The 20,205-nt window shown below is 45.9% G+C and overlaps 1 protein-coding gene across 1 annotated transcript in view; it reads right to left on the bottom strand.

Moving 5' to 3' along the window:
• HUNK (hormonally up-regulated Neu-associated kinase) overlaps nt 1-20,205 on the bottom strand; it is a 112,949-nt gene that overhangs the window by 37,352 nt on the left and 55,392 nt on the right. The window contains exons 3-4 of the mRNA XM_004264511.3: nt 16,687-16,742; nt 10,760-10,895 (exon numbers count right to left, since the gene is read on the bottom strand). Coding sequence (XP_004264559.1) covers nt 10,760-10,895; nt 16,687-16,742 — 192 coding nt within the window. The remainder of the gene's footprint in view (nt 1-10,759; nt 10,896-16,686; nt 16,743-20,205) is intronic.

The following is a 20,205-nucleotide window of genomic DNA, read 5'->3' as shown; positions in this document are numbered from 1 at the left end:
CGCTTGGAGACTGATGAGAGGGGAAAACTAAGAGGGCCTCCAAATTTTATCGTTTTTGCATCAAAGGGGTCTTGGACACACGGCTCTTATGGATGGAAACCCCATGAGACACTCCACGAGGTTGTTGCTGGAGACCCCTGAAGAACCTCAGAGTCAAACAGCTTCCAACCTCCGTAAGGCAGCTCGGGCCATTCAGGGCAATGCATGGGGAGGGGCTTCAGATACTAAGGCCAAAGTCTACAACTTCTACGGTTGGCTGTGGGACACGACCAGTCAATCCTGTCCCCACTCACCTCTGTGTGCCTTAATCCTGGCTCTGACACTCACACCTAAAGCTGAACAGCCTGGTACTTAAACAATATCATTTTTCCCACAGGTGTTTTACGGTACCCAACCCATACAGTGATTCTCAAAGTGAGGCCCAGGGACACAACTTCGGGGGCTCAGCAGTCCTACTTTTGCTTTTCTTGTGGTGACAATACTAAAACATTTGACAAAGCCCAACCAGGGACATGGGCCGGCCGCCATGTAACCCAGTCACCCTCCAACTGTACACACTTGACTGCAGTGCCTGCTTTTGCGTTTGTGTTTACCAACACACACTTTTATTAAGGTGTGTGCTAACATATATCACCTTTATTATCATAGGCCAATGAGAACGGAGCAGAGGTGGACTTAATTTGTCAGTGATGTCTCTGTGCTTATATCTGTGGGAAAGAAAGCCTCCTGATTACCTGAAGAGTGTGGTGGTTCCCAAAGTGTGGTCCTCAGGCCAGCAGCCGAGGCATCACCTGGGAACTTGTTAGAAATGCAAATTCTGGGGCCCCGCGCCAGACCTACTGAGTTTGAAACTCTGGGGGTGGGCACCCGCCCCCCACGTGCTTCCCGTGCACACCCAAGGTTAAAAGCCACTCAAAGAGTGAAAAGTGGTGAGCGAGTGCAGTGATCACAAGCTGGGACTGAGCAGCTCAGAAAACCTGTGCCCAGCGGTGAGAACCACACTCGGACCGCGTACAGCAATTCAGCTCCCACCCACAGGAGCCTTAGCATTTAGTGAATGTTGCTCATTTGAATATTTGGGGGTTCTTTTAGTCTTGGTTAGATTTAACGTGTAAATGAGTTTTGGTTTTTCATTTCTACAGGACCCTAAATAAAAGGAGTTTATTTTTTTTAAATTTTTTTTGTTGTTGTTGCGGTACGCGGGCCTCTCACTGTTGTGGCCTCTCCCGTTGCGGAGCACAGGCTCCGGACGCGCACGCTCAGCGGCCATGGCTCACAGGCCCAGCCGCTCCGTGGCATGTGGGATCTTCCCGGACCGGGGCACGAACCCATGTCCCCTGCATCGGCAGGCGGACTCTCAACCACTGCGCCCCCAGGGAAGCCCAAAAGGAGTTTAATTTTACATGCAAGCACAATAAGTAAAACTTAAATAAAAATCACGAGTCAACACGCGGGGTTATAAGAAGAGTGAACAATACTGAAGTTTGACGAATATTGCCCTATGACCGTTTCTATTTCCCTTTATCTTTAGGGACACAGAGCATCCTGTGACAGGTGGGGTGCCTGAAATAGTGCAGAATGCTACATAAGGTAGCATGTTATGGTAATGGGACGGGGATCCAACTGAAGAAGTTTGGTGAGTGTGATATGGGGTCAGAGAACTGACTCTAAAAGCTTTATGAACTTTCTTCCTTCAAGGAGTTCTTAAGACGTCAAACTGCTTGTCTCCTTGTTACCCCTGGCTGCAAAAGATGACAGAAATCTCCTCCAGGGCTTCCCTGGTGGCGCAGTGGTTAAGAATCTGCCTGCCAATGCAGGGGACACAGGTTCGAGCCCTGGTCCGGGAAGATCCCACATGCTGCGGAGCAACTAAGCCTGTGTGCCACAACTACAGAGCCTGCATTCTAGAGCCTGCGAGCCACAACTACTGAGGCCGCGTGCCACAACTACTGAAGCCCGCGCGCCTAGAGCCCGTGCTCCGCAACAAAAGAAGCCACCGCAATGAGAAGCCCGCGCACCACAACAAAGAGTAGCCCCGCTCACCACATCTAGAAAAGCCCGCGTGCAGCAACAAAGACCCAAAGCAGCCAAAAAAAAAAAAAAAAAAAAAAAATCTCCTCCAGTCACTGCCCCTCTCCACGATCTGGCGGTGACCACAGATAAAGGTAGCAGATGCTTGTCTTAAAAATGGTGCCCGTGAACTCTGTGGTCAGACCAGGATCGAGCAAGTGGTTTTTATAGTAATTCTACCTGATTATTTCACCAAACTCACTCCAGGTTTCCATTTCTCTTGGAGGAGTTTATCATCAACAAAAAACAGTCACAAATCTGTAAAGAAGACCCAGCTCTCTCATCCAGCGTCTCTCATCTATAGAACGTGGATAATAATAGTACCTACATCTCAGGCTGTATGAGGGTCAAATGAACTAAGCCACAGAAAGTGCTGAATGCTGTGCCTGGCATAAGTTTACTGCTTGATAAATGTGACCTGTCATTTCATCACAAAACTTTTAAAAACGAGAGATAAAAAGCTACCATTATATTTGTACCTTATTGCCAAATAATAATAGAAACGTACATTAATAGTCCTACAGCCTCAGCAGATTTGAAAAGGGAAACCAGACTGAGCATCTTAATTCCCCTCCCCTAGAGTTTTCATACACGTTTAATATCTGGATAAAGAGAAATCCAGTCCCTTTGACATTTCAGAAGGATGTGAGAATACCAAGGGAAAAATGTGGAATGCGGTTTATAAACCTCTGTAATCCCATAGAATTAGTAGGAGTTTCAAAACATGCTCAGAATTTCCTGATGTGTCTTTTGAAACATGGCCCATGGGCTTTCTAGCTTCTCCATGACAGACATGGGGCCCCCAAGAACCACAGGTAGTTTTAAAGAAAGAAAGTAATGAGATGCTGGGATGAAGGAGGGCAACAAGCACATACAATTCAGGGTTTTCCAAGCAGAAAGAAATAAGGATGGAAGCAAATCCAGAGAGACTGGCCAGGTGGAATACTGTGATGTCAAGAAAGAAGGAAAAAGTGCCACTGAAGGGCAGCTGGAAGAAGAGAGGAAGGGGCCCCAGGAAATGTAAATGTGGAATCTTTGGGATTAAATCAGGAGCCAAATGGTGGTCCTGATATTAATCCGAAACACAAAAATATTCCCTGGAGGAAAAGTTGGGGTATCACCTGGCATCTCTGAAAGGAAAGACATAGAGTCGCAGCTCCCTGGAGAAGTCAGCCAGCAACTTTAACAAGACACAAGGGACAAAGCAATTGGCAGAGCTATGGTGTCAGGGGAGGGTGTGGATACGGGTTCTCACAGGGCCGGTGGGCAGCCCAGTTTATACCAGAGTGAAGCTGAGAGAACCTTCAGCTGACACACCTTGCTTCTGTGTGATTCTTCAAGAAAGAAACTGCCTTGGAAAAATTAAAACTCTCCACTTAAAATCAATAGCCTTCCATCTTTCAGTATCAGTTTTCAGTACAACTTCTGATTTAAGGTCTTAAAAACAGAGCGGGAACAGATCCATCCATTTGGTAAATCTCAAAGTTCACAACTGCTCCATTCAGTGGTCTGTGTTCAGCAAGAAATTATTTTCTTGTGGATTTTAAGGCTTCCACCCCCCCCCCACACACACACTTTTCCTTTTCCTCTTCTATTTTAAATGCACGTGCTGGCTACAAAAACAAAAAAGTCTTGTATTTTATAACTGAAAAAGCTCAAAAGCTAAAGAAACCTTCTCTTTTAAAAGTCAAAGGCTCTAAACTACCCAAAAGAAGCCATCAGGCTCCTCTTTCTGCCTGCTTCTCCTGCCATCTTTCATTTTAAGGGGGCCTGAATGAAGAGAAAACGCTATCCTTCCAGATTTGAGCCTTGGAAGTAGCTGATGGTGTCTGGCAGCACTTTTACAAAACAGAGTCTGAGGACTGGAACAAATTCTCCCGCTCTCCCTCCTGAATGCTTAGGTCTATGGGGATAGTAGGGCTGGCAACAAGATGACACCCCTCGGCCAACTTGTCTACCCAAAGGGACAGCACTGGAACAGAGATTTCCCACAAAGTGAAAACAGACTCACTGAGCCTGGGAAGGTGGTCTGGGTGTATTGTGCAGGACACTCCACTAAGTACCAGGTCTTCACAAAAATGCTTCCCTCACCTCAGATGTCCCCACGAAAGCAAAGAGCAACTTTGGTGAAAAAATGTTGCATTCTCAATGTTTTGGGGATAGAACTCTCACTTTCTGTTTTCCCTACCCTTAGAGATTCACAGAAGTTCTCCCAAGAGCATTGTAATATTTTGAAAATTAAGTGAATTTGAATTCTTTTCATTTTAAAAGTACATCTGCATTAAAGGGTTTTTTTAATTAGCATATATGCCACTCTGAGGAAAAGTCAGTTGCCATAAAAAAAGTTCACTGCACCAGAATGGATATTTAATTTTTGTGTCTGAAATTTCAAAATTCACTGGAGATAGAGATATAGATATTTCATTCACAGGGGTTAAAGGAAAGAAGCGAATGATCTTAAAGGTATTCATAGGGCTTCCCTGGTGGCGCAGTGGTTGAGAGTCTGCCTGCCGATGCACGGGACACGGGTTCGTGCCGCGGTCTGGGAGGATCCCACGTGCCACGGAGCGGCTGGGCCCGTGAGCCATGGCCGCTGAGCCTGCGCGTCCGGAGCCTGCGCTCCGCAATGGGAGAGGCCACAACAGTGAGAGGCCCGCGTACGGCAAAAAAAAAAAAAAAAAAAAAAAAAAAGGTATTCATATATAGTTCAAATACAAAAACAATGACCATTGAAAATAACGGGAGTCCCCCAAGATGGCACACGTCTTTTTCCATTTCCATTGTTAATTCCTGATTCACTAGAGGAGGAGGATCCTGGGGGCCCCATTTGTGGGGAAGAGCTTTCTTTCCCAAGCTTTCCTTGAATGACAAGCTGGTTTTCTCCCTGAGTCAGTGTCAGAAGTCTTGAAGAAAGGCCCCATCCCTCTGTCAAGGTCCAAAAAAAACCTCTGGAGATGGGAGTTTGCTTTGATTTTGGAAGCAAACTCTTCATTTTATTTTTTCAGAACAATAAAAGGGATGTTTTATAATACTGGTGTCTGACCCAGGGAGAAAATTGGTCCCACTTTCACTCTCTTTTTAAACAGCCTTTAAAATTAAATTCTCTTTGGGTTTTCCATTTCCAATGCCGCCAGCAAAGTCGTGGGCACCAAACAGAAACCTAACCAGTGTCTCAGACACAAACATCCCAAAGCAGTGGAAAATTAATCTCTCAAGGAAGGTTCTGAAGTTTTGTTTTCTCCAAGATTAAGAGCAAGAGGAATCAGACTTTTCACAACTTCCCGCCTTTGAACAGGCTGTTCCCTCCGCCTGGAAAGTTTCCCCTCCTTTTCTCCATCTGGCAAACTCCATGTCATCCCTCAGGAGCAGATTAAAGGCTCCTCTGATGCCTTCTTGAATTTAACCCAGCTGGGCATCCTCATTTGTTCTCAGCACCGTGCCTCCTGACATGCTCTATTTGTTTTCAGGTGAGACTTCTAGGTCACCTATAAGCAGGTATCTTGGTCAGCTTGGGCTGCCATAACAAAATACCACCGACAGGGTAGTTTAACCACCAGAAATTTATTTTCTCACAGTTCTGGAGGCTGGAAGTCTGGATCAGGGTGCCAACGTGGCCAGGTTCTGGGGAGGTCTCTTTTCCTGTCTTGTAGACAGCCACCTTCTCCCCGTGTCCTCACATGTCAGGGAGTGAGCAAGTTCTTCTTAAAAGAACACCAATGCCATCATGAAGGCTCCACCCTCATGACCTGCCAAAGGTTCCACTTCCAAATACCATCACACTGGGGGTTACGGCTACAAAATATGAATTTGGGGGGGAACACACTTGTCCATAGGAGTAGATAAGTATGTTCAATTGCAAAACACACAAACAAAAAAAGATAAAGGCCACAAATTCCTTGCTACTCCCCCATCAGGGGGTGGAATCTATCTCTCCTCTTGACTCTGGGCTTGGCCATGCACTCTACTTTGCCCAAAGAGACATGAGAAAAGGTAACACAGAGGCATCTTGAAAAGTGCTTCTGCACCAAGGCTTGTCCTCTCTTGCTCCAGGGACTCTCCCACCATTATGTGAATGAAATTCTACATGTTGGTGGTTTTCTTTTGTTTCTGGTTTTCATGCAGCCAATAATGTACGGGGAACAGCAAGGACTGAGACTTCGGTATATGGTCTGACCTTTTGGTGACCTCTGCTGGGGGGCTGTGAGGGGTGACCAAGACTTCAGCTAGTCCGTTTCACTTGTCAATTAGCGCACTTGATTCACTGGGAAGGAGAATGGCTCCTGGGATCTGGAGTGGTGAGTTTTTACTCACCTTTCACCTTTCCTGAGATTGCAGAGCTTAAACAAAGGAAATCTCACAATTCTGGAGGCACAGAGTCTGTGATGAAGGTGGTGGCAGTGTTGGTGTCTCCTGAGGGCAGTGAATGAGCATCTGTTCCTTGCTGCTCCCTGAGCCTCTGGTGGTCTGCTGGCCATCTGGGGTTCCTTGGCTTCTAGATCCATCACCCTGATCCCTGCTTTCATTGTCACATAGTCTTCTCTCTGTGTCCAAATTTCCCCTTTATGTGAGGACACAATCATATTGGACTACAGCCCATCCTAATGACCTCATTTAGCTCATTAAAGACCCAATCTCTAAGTAAGGTCATATTCTGAGGTCCTGGGGTTTAGGACTCCAACATACCTTTTTCTGGAGGGACACAATTCAATCCATAACTTTTTGTTACCCACCTGCTTATAATTGTCCAATAGTCTCTCACTACCTTTAGGGCAAAATTCAAACCCCTTCCCACCCCTTCCCACTCTACAGCCTTCACACATCCTGTTCCGTCTGCCTACAGCCTTCTCCCACACCTTCTTCTTCCCATAGCTGATTCTTCTCATACTTAGGATTTGGCTTTGAGGTCGTCTCAAGAGGCCACCCCCATCCTTGTTCCCTGCATCCCGCCCACTTCTTCCACAGCCATTACCGCACTGAGTTTACAGCTTTTTAAAAAATTGTCCGTCTGCCCCACTAGTCTGTAAACCCTACAAGAGGAAGTATAACATAGTAGAAACAGTAGAGGGTGATGACGAAAGGCAGACTCCAGAGTCAAACCCCCTCAGTCCATCTTGGCTTGATCGCACACCAGCTGTGTGTGTTATCTGCGCAAGTGCCTTCAGCTCTTCATGCCTCAGTGTCCTCATCTGTAAAGTGGGACAACAAAGCATTCCCTTGAAGCGCTGTGAGGCAGACGAGATGAGCTAAAACTCGCAGAGCCCTTGGAACGCTGCTCGTCACTCGGTGGGAGGTATGTGAGGGTTAACAGTGATCATTACAGGAGCAGGACGGACCATTGTGCACTCAGAACTCGGCACAGGGCCTGACTCCACAAATACCTGCTGAATGAACAAATCTCTAGTAAGCCAATATAGGGCTCACATAGCTTCCTTTTGTTTTTCAAGCTTTATCAACAGCTTCTAAAAAGGGCCGAGTTTATACCATCCCTGTGAATTAGGTGTGGGTCATGTGGTCTCATCCCCTAGGGAATGTTCCAGAGTGTCAGCTAACACAGAGCTGCTCTGGGGAAACCTTGTTTCTAAGAAGGAATGAAACATGACCCTTTGTAGCTGAGCAAGGGTAAGAATTTACTCCACCTCAACTCCCCACCTCAGGGCACCAGAACAGGGACTCAAGGGGCTGCGGTTTCTGGTCTACCTGGACGCATCCCACACGGGCCTCCAGAGCTTTGCTGTGATCAGCTGAAGCCCAGTGTCTGTAAAGTGTCTAACCGTTTATCAAAGGCTTTGACATACATTACTTGATGGTATCATGACTAAGAATATTGGCCCTATTAGAGCTTTCAGGAGACTTTCAGCTGCACATCATCTTCTGGAAAAAAATGCGATTAAATGGAGGTTAGCAAAGAAGTGTCCAGCTGCCCCAGACACAGCCCCACCAGGCCAGCAGCCAGGGTGGAGGCGGGAGGCGAGAGTCCAGGCATCCTGGTCTCGGGTCATCTCCATTCCTCCTGCAGCTTCCCCTTTACCTGCCCTCCTCCGAGGCCACCATTACTTCTGGGTAGAATCACTGGATGGATGGCGACACAGCAGGTGGCAATGGACCAAGTCCCTTTATTTTATTTTATTTATTTATTTTTTAATTTATTTATCTTTGGTTGCGTTGGGTCTTCGTTGCTGCGCGCGGGCTTTCTCTAGTTGCGGCGAGCATGGGCTACTCTTCACTGCGGTGCGTAGGCTTCTTATTGTGGTGGCTTCTCTTGTTGCGGAACACAGGCTCTAGGCATGCGGGTTTCAGTAGTTGTGGCGCGTGGGCTCAGTAGTTGTGGCTCGCGGGCTCAGTAGTTGTGGCTCGCGGGCTCTAGAGCTCAGGTTCAGCAGTTGTGGTGCACGGGCTTAGTTGCTCCACGGAATGTGGGATCTTCCCGGACCAGGGCTCGAACCCGTGTCCCCTGCATTGGCAGGCAGATTCTCAACCACTGTGCCCCCAGAGAAGTCCCAAGTCCCTTTATTTTAATCATGGGGCCCCAAAACTAAGAAGTGGAGCATCTGTGGTCACTAAATGTGGATTCCTTTCCCACGTCAAGGGACTCAGAAGAGGTAGGAACAAAGTCCGAGCTTAATACTGACCCTCAGATGGTGCTGTCTTTTGCAGCCTGTGCTTTTCATTTTCCTTTGTATTTCCCCACACAGGATAAATGATTTGTCCCCATCTTAGTGTTAGCACAAGGGGACGAGTGACCCCAGGCTGGTTATAAGGCCAGGCGCTCTCCTACAGCTCTGACAATCCCCTGGCTTCTTCCTTCCTGCCTTCCTTCCTTCCTTCCTTCCTTCTACCAGCAGTTCTAGACTTTGCGGAGATGCCTGCTTTGTTACTCACGGGCCAGAAAGGGTCCCTCTCACACAGGCTGAGCTTCATCACCATGACAACCAGGGACGACACTGTATTATCCAGTCCCCTCTAGAGCAGGACCTCAAGAGCAAACTGTCACCTCTTCTCCAACCTCTCTTTCCCTTTGATCACTATGTCGCCCACCCCACTGCCTGTCACCACAGTTACGTGACACCCCTGAACCCCTGGTCTTTCAGACTCCCCATTCTCCACATTTTATTTTTTTTGTACACAAATCATCCCTCTGAAAGCTTGCCATTTAGCCTAAATACGTACCCTAACTGTTAAGGAGAGAGAATGATTATAGACTCAAACTTTCATATTCACCCATTAATAAGTAAATACTTATTAAGGGCAGATTACGTACCAGACACTTATGACACCAAGAATGGATTTCACCTGTGTATTGACTCTGATCCATTGGTGTTGGCTGCCTGGAGGGCTGTGTTGAGAAGGATTCTGAGGCCCATCTGGGCACAGTATAAAAAGAGTCTGGGATTAGCATTGCCAGTCACACCACCCAGCACACCTCAAAGAGAAGGTATCCTCTGCCTCTGCTTCCTTCTGCCACTCCCCCCTACCCCAGTGGCCCCCAGCAAGTCAGCAGCACACGGCACCCTCTCTACCTGCAGCCTTCACACATCCTCTGGAGAGAGGGGAGGAACCGGGAGCTCAGGCTGAGGCGTGAAGAGCCCTGAGTGCAAAGCGCAGCTCCCACACCTACAGGCTGGGTGGCTCTGGGCCACTCTAACCACAGAGCTGCCCTCCTGTCTGTGTAAAAGAGGGTAAGAGCCGGCCTCACAGGTTGTCCTGAGGAGCAAAGGGGACAGTTAGCTTCCTTCGTTCCTTCTTTCCTACCTTCCTTCTTCCCTCCCTCCAACCCTCTCCAGCCCAGGCTCTGTGCCAGGTGCTGGCATCCCCGGAACAAGAGATGGACTCTGCAGTGGTGACACTGGACTAACACTGGAATGTGGGAGTGGACGGGCCATTCAAAGAGCTGGGAAATGGCATTCCAGGCAAAACCAACAGCGAGTGCTGGCCAGGGGGGAGGGGGATGGGGGGGGGCTTGAGCAAAATAGGTGAAGGGGATTAAGAGGCACAAACTTCCGGTTATAAAATAAATAAGTTACTGAGATGCAACCTACAGCATAGGGAATATAGTCAATAATACGGCAATAACTTTGCACAGTGACAGATGGTTGCTAGACCTATTGTGGTGACCAGTTTGTAATATACATAAATGTCGAACCACTGTGTTGTACACCCGAAACAAATACGATATTATACGCCAACTCTACTTCAATAAAAGAAAAGAAATAGCGAGTGCAAAGCCCAGAGGTGGGGAAGACAAAACAGAAGCTGACATGTGTGAAGAACCGTGAGCAGAGGGTGGGGTGATAGGTGCAGAGGCAGGAGAGGTGGGCAGACCCATGAGGTCTGGGGCCAGGCAGCAAGGCTGGGATTTACGCTGATGCTGGTGAAAAGCTTTGGGAGACTCCAAGCAGGGGAAGGATATGAGTGACTCGTGAAAGCAGAACGTGATCTCGGCGAGGGCACGGCTCTGTTTTCTTCCCTTCCGGCACGTTAATGAATTTTGATAAAGGCCTTTCGGGCAGTTGGTGGAGAAAAGACAGAAAGAACAGAGGTGGAAATCAGGACCCCAAAGAATCACTGCATATATATCCCAGAGCCTATAATTATAATTCATGCTCATCAAATACTCAAAGGTTATTTCATAAGAAGGGAACAGCGGAGACAGCAGGAGGGCGCATTCAGTCTTAGAAGCTCAATAACTCACATGGACCAGACATCGATTTTGGGGCCGTATTTCTTCCTGGCAAGGAGTTCGGGCGCGGCGTACGCGGGGCTGCCACACTGTGTGCTGAACGGGTCGGAGTGGCCCAGGATCCCGGCACAGTTGCTCAAACCAAAGTCTGCAAAGAGGGGAGGACAAAACCAGCCCTGAATTAGAAAACCATGGAAATGAAAAAGGGGGGAGGGTTGGGGGAAGCAGCAGGAAAGGAAACATTCTCTCGGGCTAACACATCATTTCACATCCAAAAGGAAACCCAGCAGCTGTGAACCGTAACCTCTGGGTATGGGTCTCAAGACAAAAGTTCCCTTGCTGAACTGGAAACATTTTCTATCAGGCCTCACAGTCAAATCCAGCGAGAGCTAAAAAGTATGTTGAACCAAAACATATTTTCATCAAATCTTGGAAATGAGTCATCCAGAAAAAAAAGACAGGCTTGCTTTCTAGGACTAAAGGCAGAAGGAGAAAACGAGCAGAAGTCCTTGGAGTCAGCCTGCTGGCTTCCAAGTGGCCAAGTGGGAAAAAGCCGAAGGAAGATTGATTTTCTCTGGCTGGTGTTGGTGTCACCCCAGGTGACATGCGATCCCACCAGTTAGAGTTGACTTTTTTGGCTGAATTCTTTCATTTCATGCAAGTCTTTTAAAAATGCTCCTAATGCATGAGGCAACATATGGTGATTTGACGAGGGGGGAAAAATACACTCAACAATTTAGACAATGCTGAGTGTTGGCCGGAAAAATAACGCCAGAAAGATAGCAATGAGAACTAGACTAAATGACCTCCTAGCATTGCTTTGGTCCTGGATGATTAAGGCAGGGGGGAAGAAGAAAGAAGCGCCCAGGCACCTAAAGCCATACTGGGTCCATTGTGCCTTTTGTGCTGTGTTTACTTTTGATCTTACAGATCCTGTAACTGACAGGTCATTAGAGGGCTGTTAGTGTTAGGTGCTCATCTGATATCTTTCCTCCATCTTCGTTGATTGAAGAATTAAGAGCATGGCTCCTCCTTTGAACTTCAATGTAAATATTATGGTTCTGGTCCCCAAACAGAAGGCTTAGCCCCCGGGGCTCAGTCAGAAAGGGGCTGTGGTCAGAGACAGGCTCCACATCGGGAACAAAACCCTCGCACTTTCTCAGCTGGCAAGATATACATATAATTTCGTTGACTGTTTTCTCCTTGAGGCTAACACGTCTCCACCTGCAAAGCCATGGCTCTCGTGAAAGCTGCGGAAAAGCTCAGGAAAGGAGAGACACAGGGTGAGTCAGTGCTATGAGTCCGCGAAGCTACTCACACACCACGGATAAAGATGAACCACCAAAAATTCTCCCCACAGTCGCTGGTGTAAGCCGTATAAGGAAAGAGCGCTTCTGAACAGAACCCCAGGACTTCCCTGGTGGCTCAGTGGTTAGGAATCCGCCTGCCAATGCCGGGCACATGGGTTCGAGCCCTGGTCCGGGAAGATCCCACACGCTGCGGAGCAGCTAAGCCCATGTGTCACAACCACTGAGCCTGCAGTCTAGAGCCCGCAAGCCACAACTACTGAGCCCGTATGCCACAACTACTGAAGCCTGCGTGCCTAGAGCCCGCGCTCCGCAACAAGAGAAGCCACCACGATGAGAGGCCCACACGGCAACGAAGAGTAGCCCCTGCTGGCCGCAACTTGAAAAAGCCCGCGTGCAGCAACGACCCAAAGCAGCCAAAAATAAATAAATAAAATGTTAAAAATAAATAAATAGAACCCCATCCAGGCAGAGCTCTGAAAACACATCAAGGCTCTGAAGATCACCCAAACTCTTCAGCTCAAGATTCGAATGAAGAATCAGAACCAAAACTGGGGTGAGGAAACCAACCAGGAATGCTGCCTGTTCACATACTTGACTCTTCTTTCGTTTGGGGGAGTTTTTTAAAATATGATTTTATTCCTTTCTCTTAATCTCCCTCCTCCTCTCTTCCTCTGCTCTCTACTCTTCCACTCCCACCCTGACAAATAGGGGGACAAAAGGCCCCGATTTCTTTTCCCATCGGCCCAGCCTGCACTAGCAGGCCGCACGTAACCTGCCCAGAAAGGCCCTTCAGGGGCTCCACGGCTCTCCTGGATTAGCAGGAGATCTCTGTTCAAAAGGATCTGAGGGCCCTGCTCTCAGGTCCCACCCTGTAGTATCACTGAAGTAGGAGAAGTGGGGGCATCCTAAGTAGAAAAATCATATTGAGCTTTAAACTGAATGGCGTTTAAAATTCCCAAAGGAAACTTAAGGAAACAACCAGTGTGTAAAGATCACCCACTACGGTAAGACGGAGAGGCAGCACCATGGAATACACATCATATTAACTGGGCCAACATTTCAAGGAAAATTTCTTTAACAGTCATGTTAGAGGCCCAATCTCCTAAGAGCCCCTAAACTAAAAGCCTCCCTTTCGAATCTCCGTGGGGTTCCATTAACTGTGCAGTGGTTGAGAGTCCGCCTGCCGATTTAGGGGACGTGGGTTCGTGCCCCGGTCTGGGAAGATCCCACATGCCGCGGAGCGGCTGGGCCCGTGAGCCATGGCCGCTGAGCCTGCGCGTCCGGAGCCTGTGCTCCACGACAGGAGAGGCCACAACAGTGAGAGGCCCGCGTACTGCAAAAAAAAACACAAAAAAACAAAAAAACCCACAACTCCTTCAATTACTCCCTCACCTCCTGACTTGGGGTCTACAACAAAGTGCTTGATCTTAAAAGAGGGCAGGGGAGGGGAGATAAGAGACCAGATCACCCCCTTTGCTCCCAGGCAAGCTTGTGCACACAGCGTCTTGCCTTGTCTTAAGTTTCAAGAAGATAAATAAGAAGAGGATCTGGGGAATGGAGAAGATAAAATCTACATTTTAAGTGAGTTATGTTGACCTAGCCGAAAGGGTTTAATTTAAAATATATTGTAGAGAAATAACTAATATGTTTCACATTCATAACTGTAATTATTAAAATTTTACACATATGCCTATAATTAGAATTGTGAAACTAGGGAGAAGTTGGCCTCCCAGTAATGTCACATGGGTCTGCCGCAATTAGATTTGGTAAACGCATAAGCCAATTATCACTCAATTTTCTGGGAGCTACACAATGAATTTGAAAAGACGTCGTCCAAATGAACGCTGTTTTGGAAAACTGAAGTGCAAAACCGTTTTAAGTTGTGGCTGATACATTTTAAGATTATACTAAACTAAAAACATCAAACTGCTTTTTTTTTTTTTAAAGGGGGTGCGGGGGAAGGATCCTGATTAAATCAAATCTCATTCCAGCTAATTCTAGTTAACTTGAAACATGGCTTACATGGCTTAAGTAAATTTATTTAAATCAGATTATTTCAAAGAGAAACTATTAAGAGAAAATGGTAATAGCTATAATCAACCTTTGAATAAACAACTAGGTAATTCCTTTGAAGAAAAGGTTCAAAGGACTTTCAAGTTGCAAAAGGACAGTTGTAGAGACATTTGATCCAAATTGCCCAACCCAGGGGCAAGAAAACCCACAAGACACTGGGCCTTCCTTGCCTCCAGCATCTTCCCTCCCCTCCTTCGGCCTCCTCTTTATGAAAAAAATGAGGAAACACAGATTCTGCTAAACAAAACGCAATTCCCAGCTGCCCTCTGGGATGGCATAATGTCTCCTTCCATTAGGAGTTTGGTTTTAGCGGATCATGAGAGAAGTAGGCGCCAAGTGAAAAGTTCTAACAAAGGGACATCTAATTATCAGAGCCTCTTTTCCAGCCATTTTGGGAATTCCAGTTTCTGACATGGCCCATTTTGTCTGGATGAGCTGAAATCCCTGCGTGGGTACCAATCCAGCATTTGTCAAGCTGGGAGATGATGATTGAGTAAAATGGTCCCTGGTATCCAAAGGGTCCACCTCTCATCCCAAGGCAACTGTGGGCTCTAATTTAGGTCCATCCTGTCTTCATCTTACTTGTACAGGTCTCCTCTAAGAGAGTTTATTATGCAGCCAATCTGTGAGCTACTTATTAAATGCATCTGCTGTGGACAGAGATTGGTTCTTCGAGGATCTTCTCAGCAACGAAAAGATCTGTGCTTTTCAACACTGTATACTCTCACAAATGGTCGTCTAGGGCTATCTCTCTTTGAAGAGAGAGAAGGGAAAGCAAGCACAGGGGCAGACAGGGAGGCAAAGTGAAGGGAAGAAACAGTGTAGGGGATGCTGGGTGGGTAGGGAGACCCCCTGCCGGTGGCCTGCTCTTTGCTGGAATTACCAGCCTCAGTATAGACGGTGCGCAGGGGAAGTGAATTATTCTTACTCGTACGGTCATGGACATCCAGCCTTCACACAACCTGTTCTCTTACAATCTCTGCAGCTTTAGGGCAACTCTGTGACTGTCACCTACACACTTGCCAAAGACAAGTTCCAGGTCACCCTGCCAGGGAACCTAAAAAACAATCTCCTTTCCTCCGTCCCTCACCAGGACATGCCTTTGTTTAATGCCGCAGATCCTGGAAACCAGGACCAGAAAGACATCCTGCAGGCATTTCAATGTCTGCCTTGTTTAGCGCTGCTGCATTTGGCCCTCAGGACAACTCAAATGCAGTAGTAAAACAATCTGATTTAAAAAAAAATTCTTTGAATCATCCAGGAATCTTTTAACAATACCTCCTATAAAATCTTTGGGGAAAAAAAACTGGTTTCCTCTTAATTGTTAATCTCCTAATAATGGGTGTATTTAACAACACCTGTCAGTGGTGCCTAATCGCGCAGCCAAGGGGTCTGGAGTCCCTTGCAGCCTCTTGACTGTTACTGGGTTGGAAGCCAACTGGACTCCCAAAGAATATAATTGGTCACTTGAATGATATGTTTTAGAAAGTCTTGAGATGGTTTTCAGTATTTGACAAACAAAATTTCCTTCTTGGGTACAAAAGTTAAAATTCACAAAGTTTGGGCTTCCCTGGTGGCGCAGTGGTTGGGAGTCCGCCTGCAGATGCAGGGGACAGGGGTTCGTGCCCCAGTCCGAGAAGATTCCACATGCCGCGGAGCGGCTGGGCCCGTGAGCCATGGCCGCTGAGCCTGCGCGTCCGGAGCCTGTGCTCCGCAACGGGAGAGGCCACAACAGTGAGAGGCCCACGTACCGCAAAAAAAAAAAAAAAAAAAATTCACAAAGTTCTATTGATCCTTCTCTTTTCTTCTAATATAAAGTTTTTTCAAGCCATTGAGGTGGAAGAAATTACTTGCACTTGAGGTGGGAAAAGAAAGAAAGGAATAAAAGATGATGCTAAAATCTGGGTGGAAAAATGATGCCCTGAGATTTTGCCAAGAGCAACAAGACAGGCAAACAAAAGCAGAAATTCTAGAGAATAAGCCATGGATTCTCTTCTGGACCCTGACTTGTGAACCAATTATGATTCACTCCATCCTGGAACCTCCTTCTGATTGGGACAGACCTCTAAAGGATCCCTCTGTGGGGATTTCTCTTTGCACGACCATCAGTGTACTATAGGGCTTGGCTAAAGATATTAAAATGAGAAGGTAGGTCACATTCCCCCTTATTTCAGTGCCTCTACATTCACTGAAAAGTAAAATAAGGCACGGCCAAGGTAAGGGCAGCATTTCTGAACCAAACTATTTTCCACTATTTTTAAGAAGCGTTCTCGTGAATTCAGATAAAAAGAACCCCGATAAAAGTTCAGCTCCATCTGACTTAACAGAGAAGCAGAAGTTTGAAGAATCCTAAGAACATGTTTTATGTCTAAATTATTCAAATTAATTTTCTTTTTCAAAACCATTGTTAAATGTTGCAGGTAAAAGGAGGTGAACTAGAAGTATTGTCTGGGGATTAGAGATAGATCATGATAATTTTCAAAGTCAGAAACAAATAACTGAGAATTGATAACACAGCACTTAAAGGATAATCTTGCTTTAAAAAAAAAGTCATACCAATCAGCTTGATATTATTGTCTTCATCTAGCAGCAAGTTTTCTATCTTCAAGTCTCTGAAATAAACAAAACCATACAACATTTCAGATAAGCACTTGAAATAGTGGAATGACATTTTGCTTCTGAAGGGAAACAAACTGTTTTAGAGCCACTTTGAACCAACCCATAAGGCTTTCTGCCAAAACTCACACAATCAATAAGTAAATATTTATAAAACATGATATAAGTAATTGCTGCAGACTGAAAAAGCTAAAGGATTTCAGATAAGATGGGGAGCAGGAAGGGCAGAACAAATAAGCTTCCAAAAGAAATGGGACCAAAGCTGAAACTTGGAAGTTATTAAGACCGGGAGACAGTGGAAGCATCACTCAAGGCAGGCACTGTTAGAACAGTCAGGGAAATACAAATGTGGCCACATGTTTGTGAGACGGTGAGCAAAACCCACCAGAGTAAGGAAGATTCAGGGAAACAGTTTTTTAAAAAAAAAATGGAAAGCTAACATAATTATCGGTCCTACAACCTCCATGCTTGGAGCCCAATCCACAAATTGGCAAGTGATAATACATTAATCTATTTAGCAATCAGCTATTATGGTGGGTAGAAAAGTAGACCCCAAAGATGTCAGGGTCCTAATCCTTGGTATTATGCCCAAGGATATGTTAACATTACATGACCAAAGGAAATTAAGTTTGCAGATGGAATGAAGATTGCTAATCAGATGGGTGACTTTGATCATGGACACTGAGATGATTCAGAAGGTGGGAGGGAGAAATGCACCCAGGGTCATGCTGAGTGTGAGGGGCCTGTGGTATCTGTACAAGCTGACTGTAAGCCCCTTGAAGGCAGGAAACATGTCTGCCTTGCTTACCACTATGCCCCAGTACCTTTGCACATTCCATACTCAGCAAATACCAATGAATCTACATTACCAAAGAGATCGTTTGGGATTTCAGAAGGAAAAAACACAGGCGAAAGTATAAACCATCTATGTCAACGACTATGAGCTCTTAAGTTGCAGCCTGTCAATTCAGACACACCATGAACATTAAATAGGTAAGAATATTCTTCCCTTCTATACACACACAAAATGATTCCTTCCATCGTTTTGAAACACAGCATTCTTGGTCCAGCTTTTATTTTCCCACTTCTGAAAAGAGACATGGCCAATAGGATTATTTTTGTCCTCTTATCTCTATCGTTAGGACTAGAATAGTGTGGTCATGATAAGCAAAAATGGCAACTGATAGCACTTCTTCAAAGTGCAGAGGCAAGGGGGGCAGCAGTTGCTAGGACCGTGGTAGCCAGGAGAGCAAAAGTGTCCCATTTAACGGGGACAGTGTCTCACAGCTTGGTCCCAGCACTGCCACCTCATCCTGCTTCCCAAGAGAAGCCAGAAATCTAGATTCGATCCCAGTTTTTTAAATGTTGGCAACAAATTCACATTTAAAACAACAGTAACAATCACAGTGCGTGGGCCAACCTTGCAGGCAAGATCCAGCCTACAGACTACCGATTTTCAACCTCAGTATGGGTAGAAGCTGAGCCTGGAAAGGACATGAGATGCCCAGGGAGAGGGTAGAGAATGAGGGTGAAAAGACCAAGGACGACATGCTGGTGGGAACACCGACATTCAGAGCTGGCTGGGAAGGAAGAGTCGGGGAAGTATTGGCCCAGGACGACAAAAGGGCAGCATTTCAAGACGAGAAGAGTTAAGGAGTCAAGTGCAGAAAAAGGTGGGCTCTAAACAGTGACCAGGGGATTTCAAAATTGGAAGGTGGCCGGTAGCCTTAAGGCTGGACACTTGAATAAGGGAGATTGCGTTGAACCTGGCAGCTGGGGAAGGTAAATCGATAGTCTCTAATCCACATGCACCACCAACGGGAAGAACTGTATACCTGCACTTCAATTCAAATGAAACGATACACTTGGAAAAACTGTGCCAGGCTTTAAAAGATGTCACATATGTCCAAATGCAGGGTGACCCCCAGTGCAAGATGTTCCTCCACACTTTCCCAGTGGGAGGACCCTGCCCCTCAGAAGGGTTTTTGGAAAACACAAATATATAAATTTTAGAAATGCAATGAAATTATCAAATGACTATTTATACTATTGACCTACGAAGCTGCACCTTCCTAGTTAAGAGCATATACTATCATCTTAACATAATTAATTGTAGAAATATTGTTCCCACACCCTCACATTTTATGACACAATTTCATTCAAACCTGTGGCAGGCAGGGGCAGGATGAATCCTGCTTCAGGTAATTCAGCAGAATCATCGCCCGCTGTTTCCAGTGTAAGATGATCTTTAAGTTGATTGGATATTTGAGATAAAGCACTTTTCGAATCTGTCTGTGACGCGTGCTTGCCGGAAATATTATCCCAAGTCATTTAAATAACAAGAGCCCATTTAAAATCTCTATAAATTATCTGCTGAGTGAATCGATTTTAGAGTGGTCTCACAAACTATCACAATTGTGAGTCATATCTCTTTAGAAGTTATTATTAAAGCCACGCAAAATGCCTCCCCTTCTGTTGGTTTCCTCAGGTGACTTCTAGAGTTCCCAAAGTCCTCAGTGAGTCAGGTCAAGGTTAACTGGTCCTTTGTTGTTGAAAATAAAGAAATGGAGATTGTGCCCCCATACTCTCAGAGACTTTGCAAGCACTCTGTAAGGCACCTCCTCTTTCCTGAAGAGGATGGGGACAGAAGGCAGCACCCTTATATTCAAGCATATACGGTAATTCCCAGCCACTTGCACAGACTCAGAAAAACAGTGTGCCAGCAGTAGCCCAAACTGTGATTCTGTGAAAACTGATTATAAAGCAGCAGCATTATTTTAATCTAAAGGAGAGCCACAGTTTGTTTCCAGCAAAATTAAACCTCTTTCCCGGGGAAGCATGGAAGCCACACTAGGGCATTAAAGGAGAAATTTGGTTCAGAACAAATACTATAAAGAAAAACAGCTTAAAGAGGCGAGGGAAAAGAATGCAACTGTCGAGAGTAATAAGACTAAGCTGGATAATTCTGGGGCCACAAAAGCCCAGAGAACAACCACAGCGATTAGAAGAATGATATAAATAGAAGGCTAAAACGAGAAAAATGTAGAAGAAAAAAAAAAAAAGCCCACTTTTAAAACCGGGAAAATGTCATATAACCAGGGGAGAAGGCATTAAAATGTAATTATTAGGCAAAATGAGAAAAATGAAATCTCTTTTTCGTTTCACCCATTGCATCCCATAGCCACCCACAACCCCTAGGAAAAATGCTCAGAACAAACTTGGTTAATGGCTTGTTTACCCATACCCTTTGGTCAAGGATTTCAGTGATAACGAATCTAACTGCCTCCATGACTAGTTAATGGAAAGGTAGCTACATCGGTATCTGCCCAGATCAATGTACTTAATCTACACAAATGAAGGGAACATTCAACCTCTTTTGGCTTTATTTCCACCTCCTGCTTTGTCTTTGGAGATTTAAATAGAAAGAGGAGAAGAAGACTTTCCTTCTGACTCTTTAGG

Source organism: Orcinus orca, chromosome 5, assembly GCF_937001465.1.
Source record: "Orcinus orca chromosome 5, mOrcOrc1.1, whole genome shotgun sequence".
Lineage (NCBI taxonomy): Eukaryota > Metazoa > Chordata > Mammalia > Artiodactyla > Delphinidae > Orcinus > Orcinus orca.
This window is presented reverse-complemented; position numbering and strand designations above follow the sequence as displayed.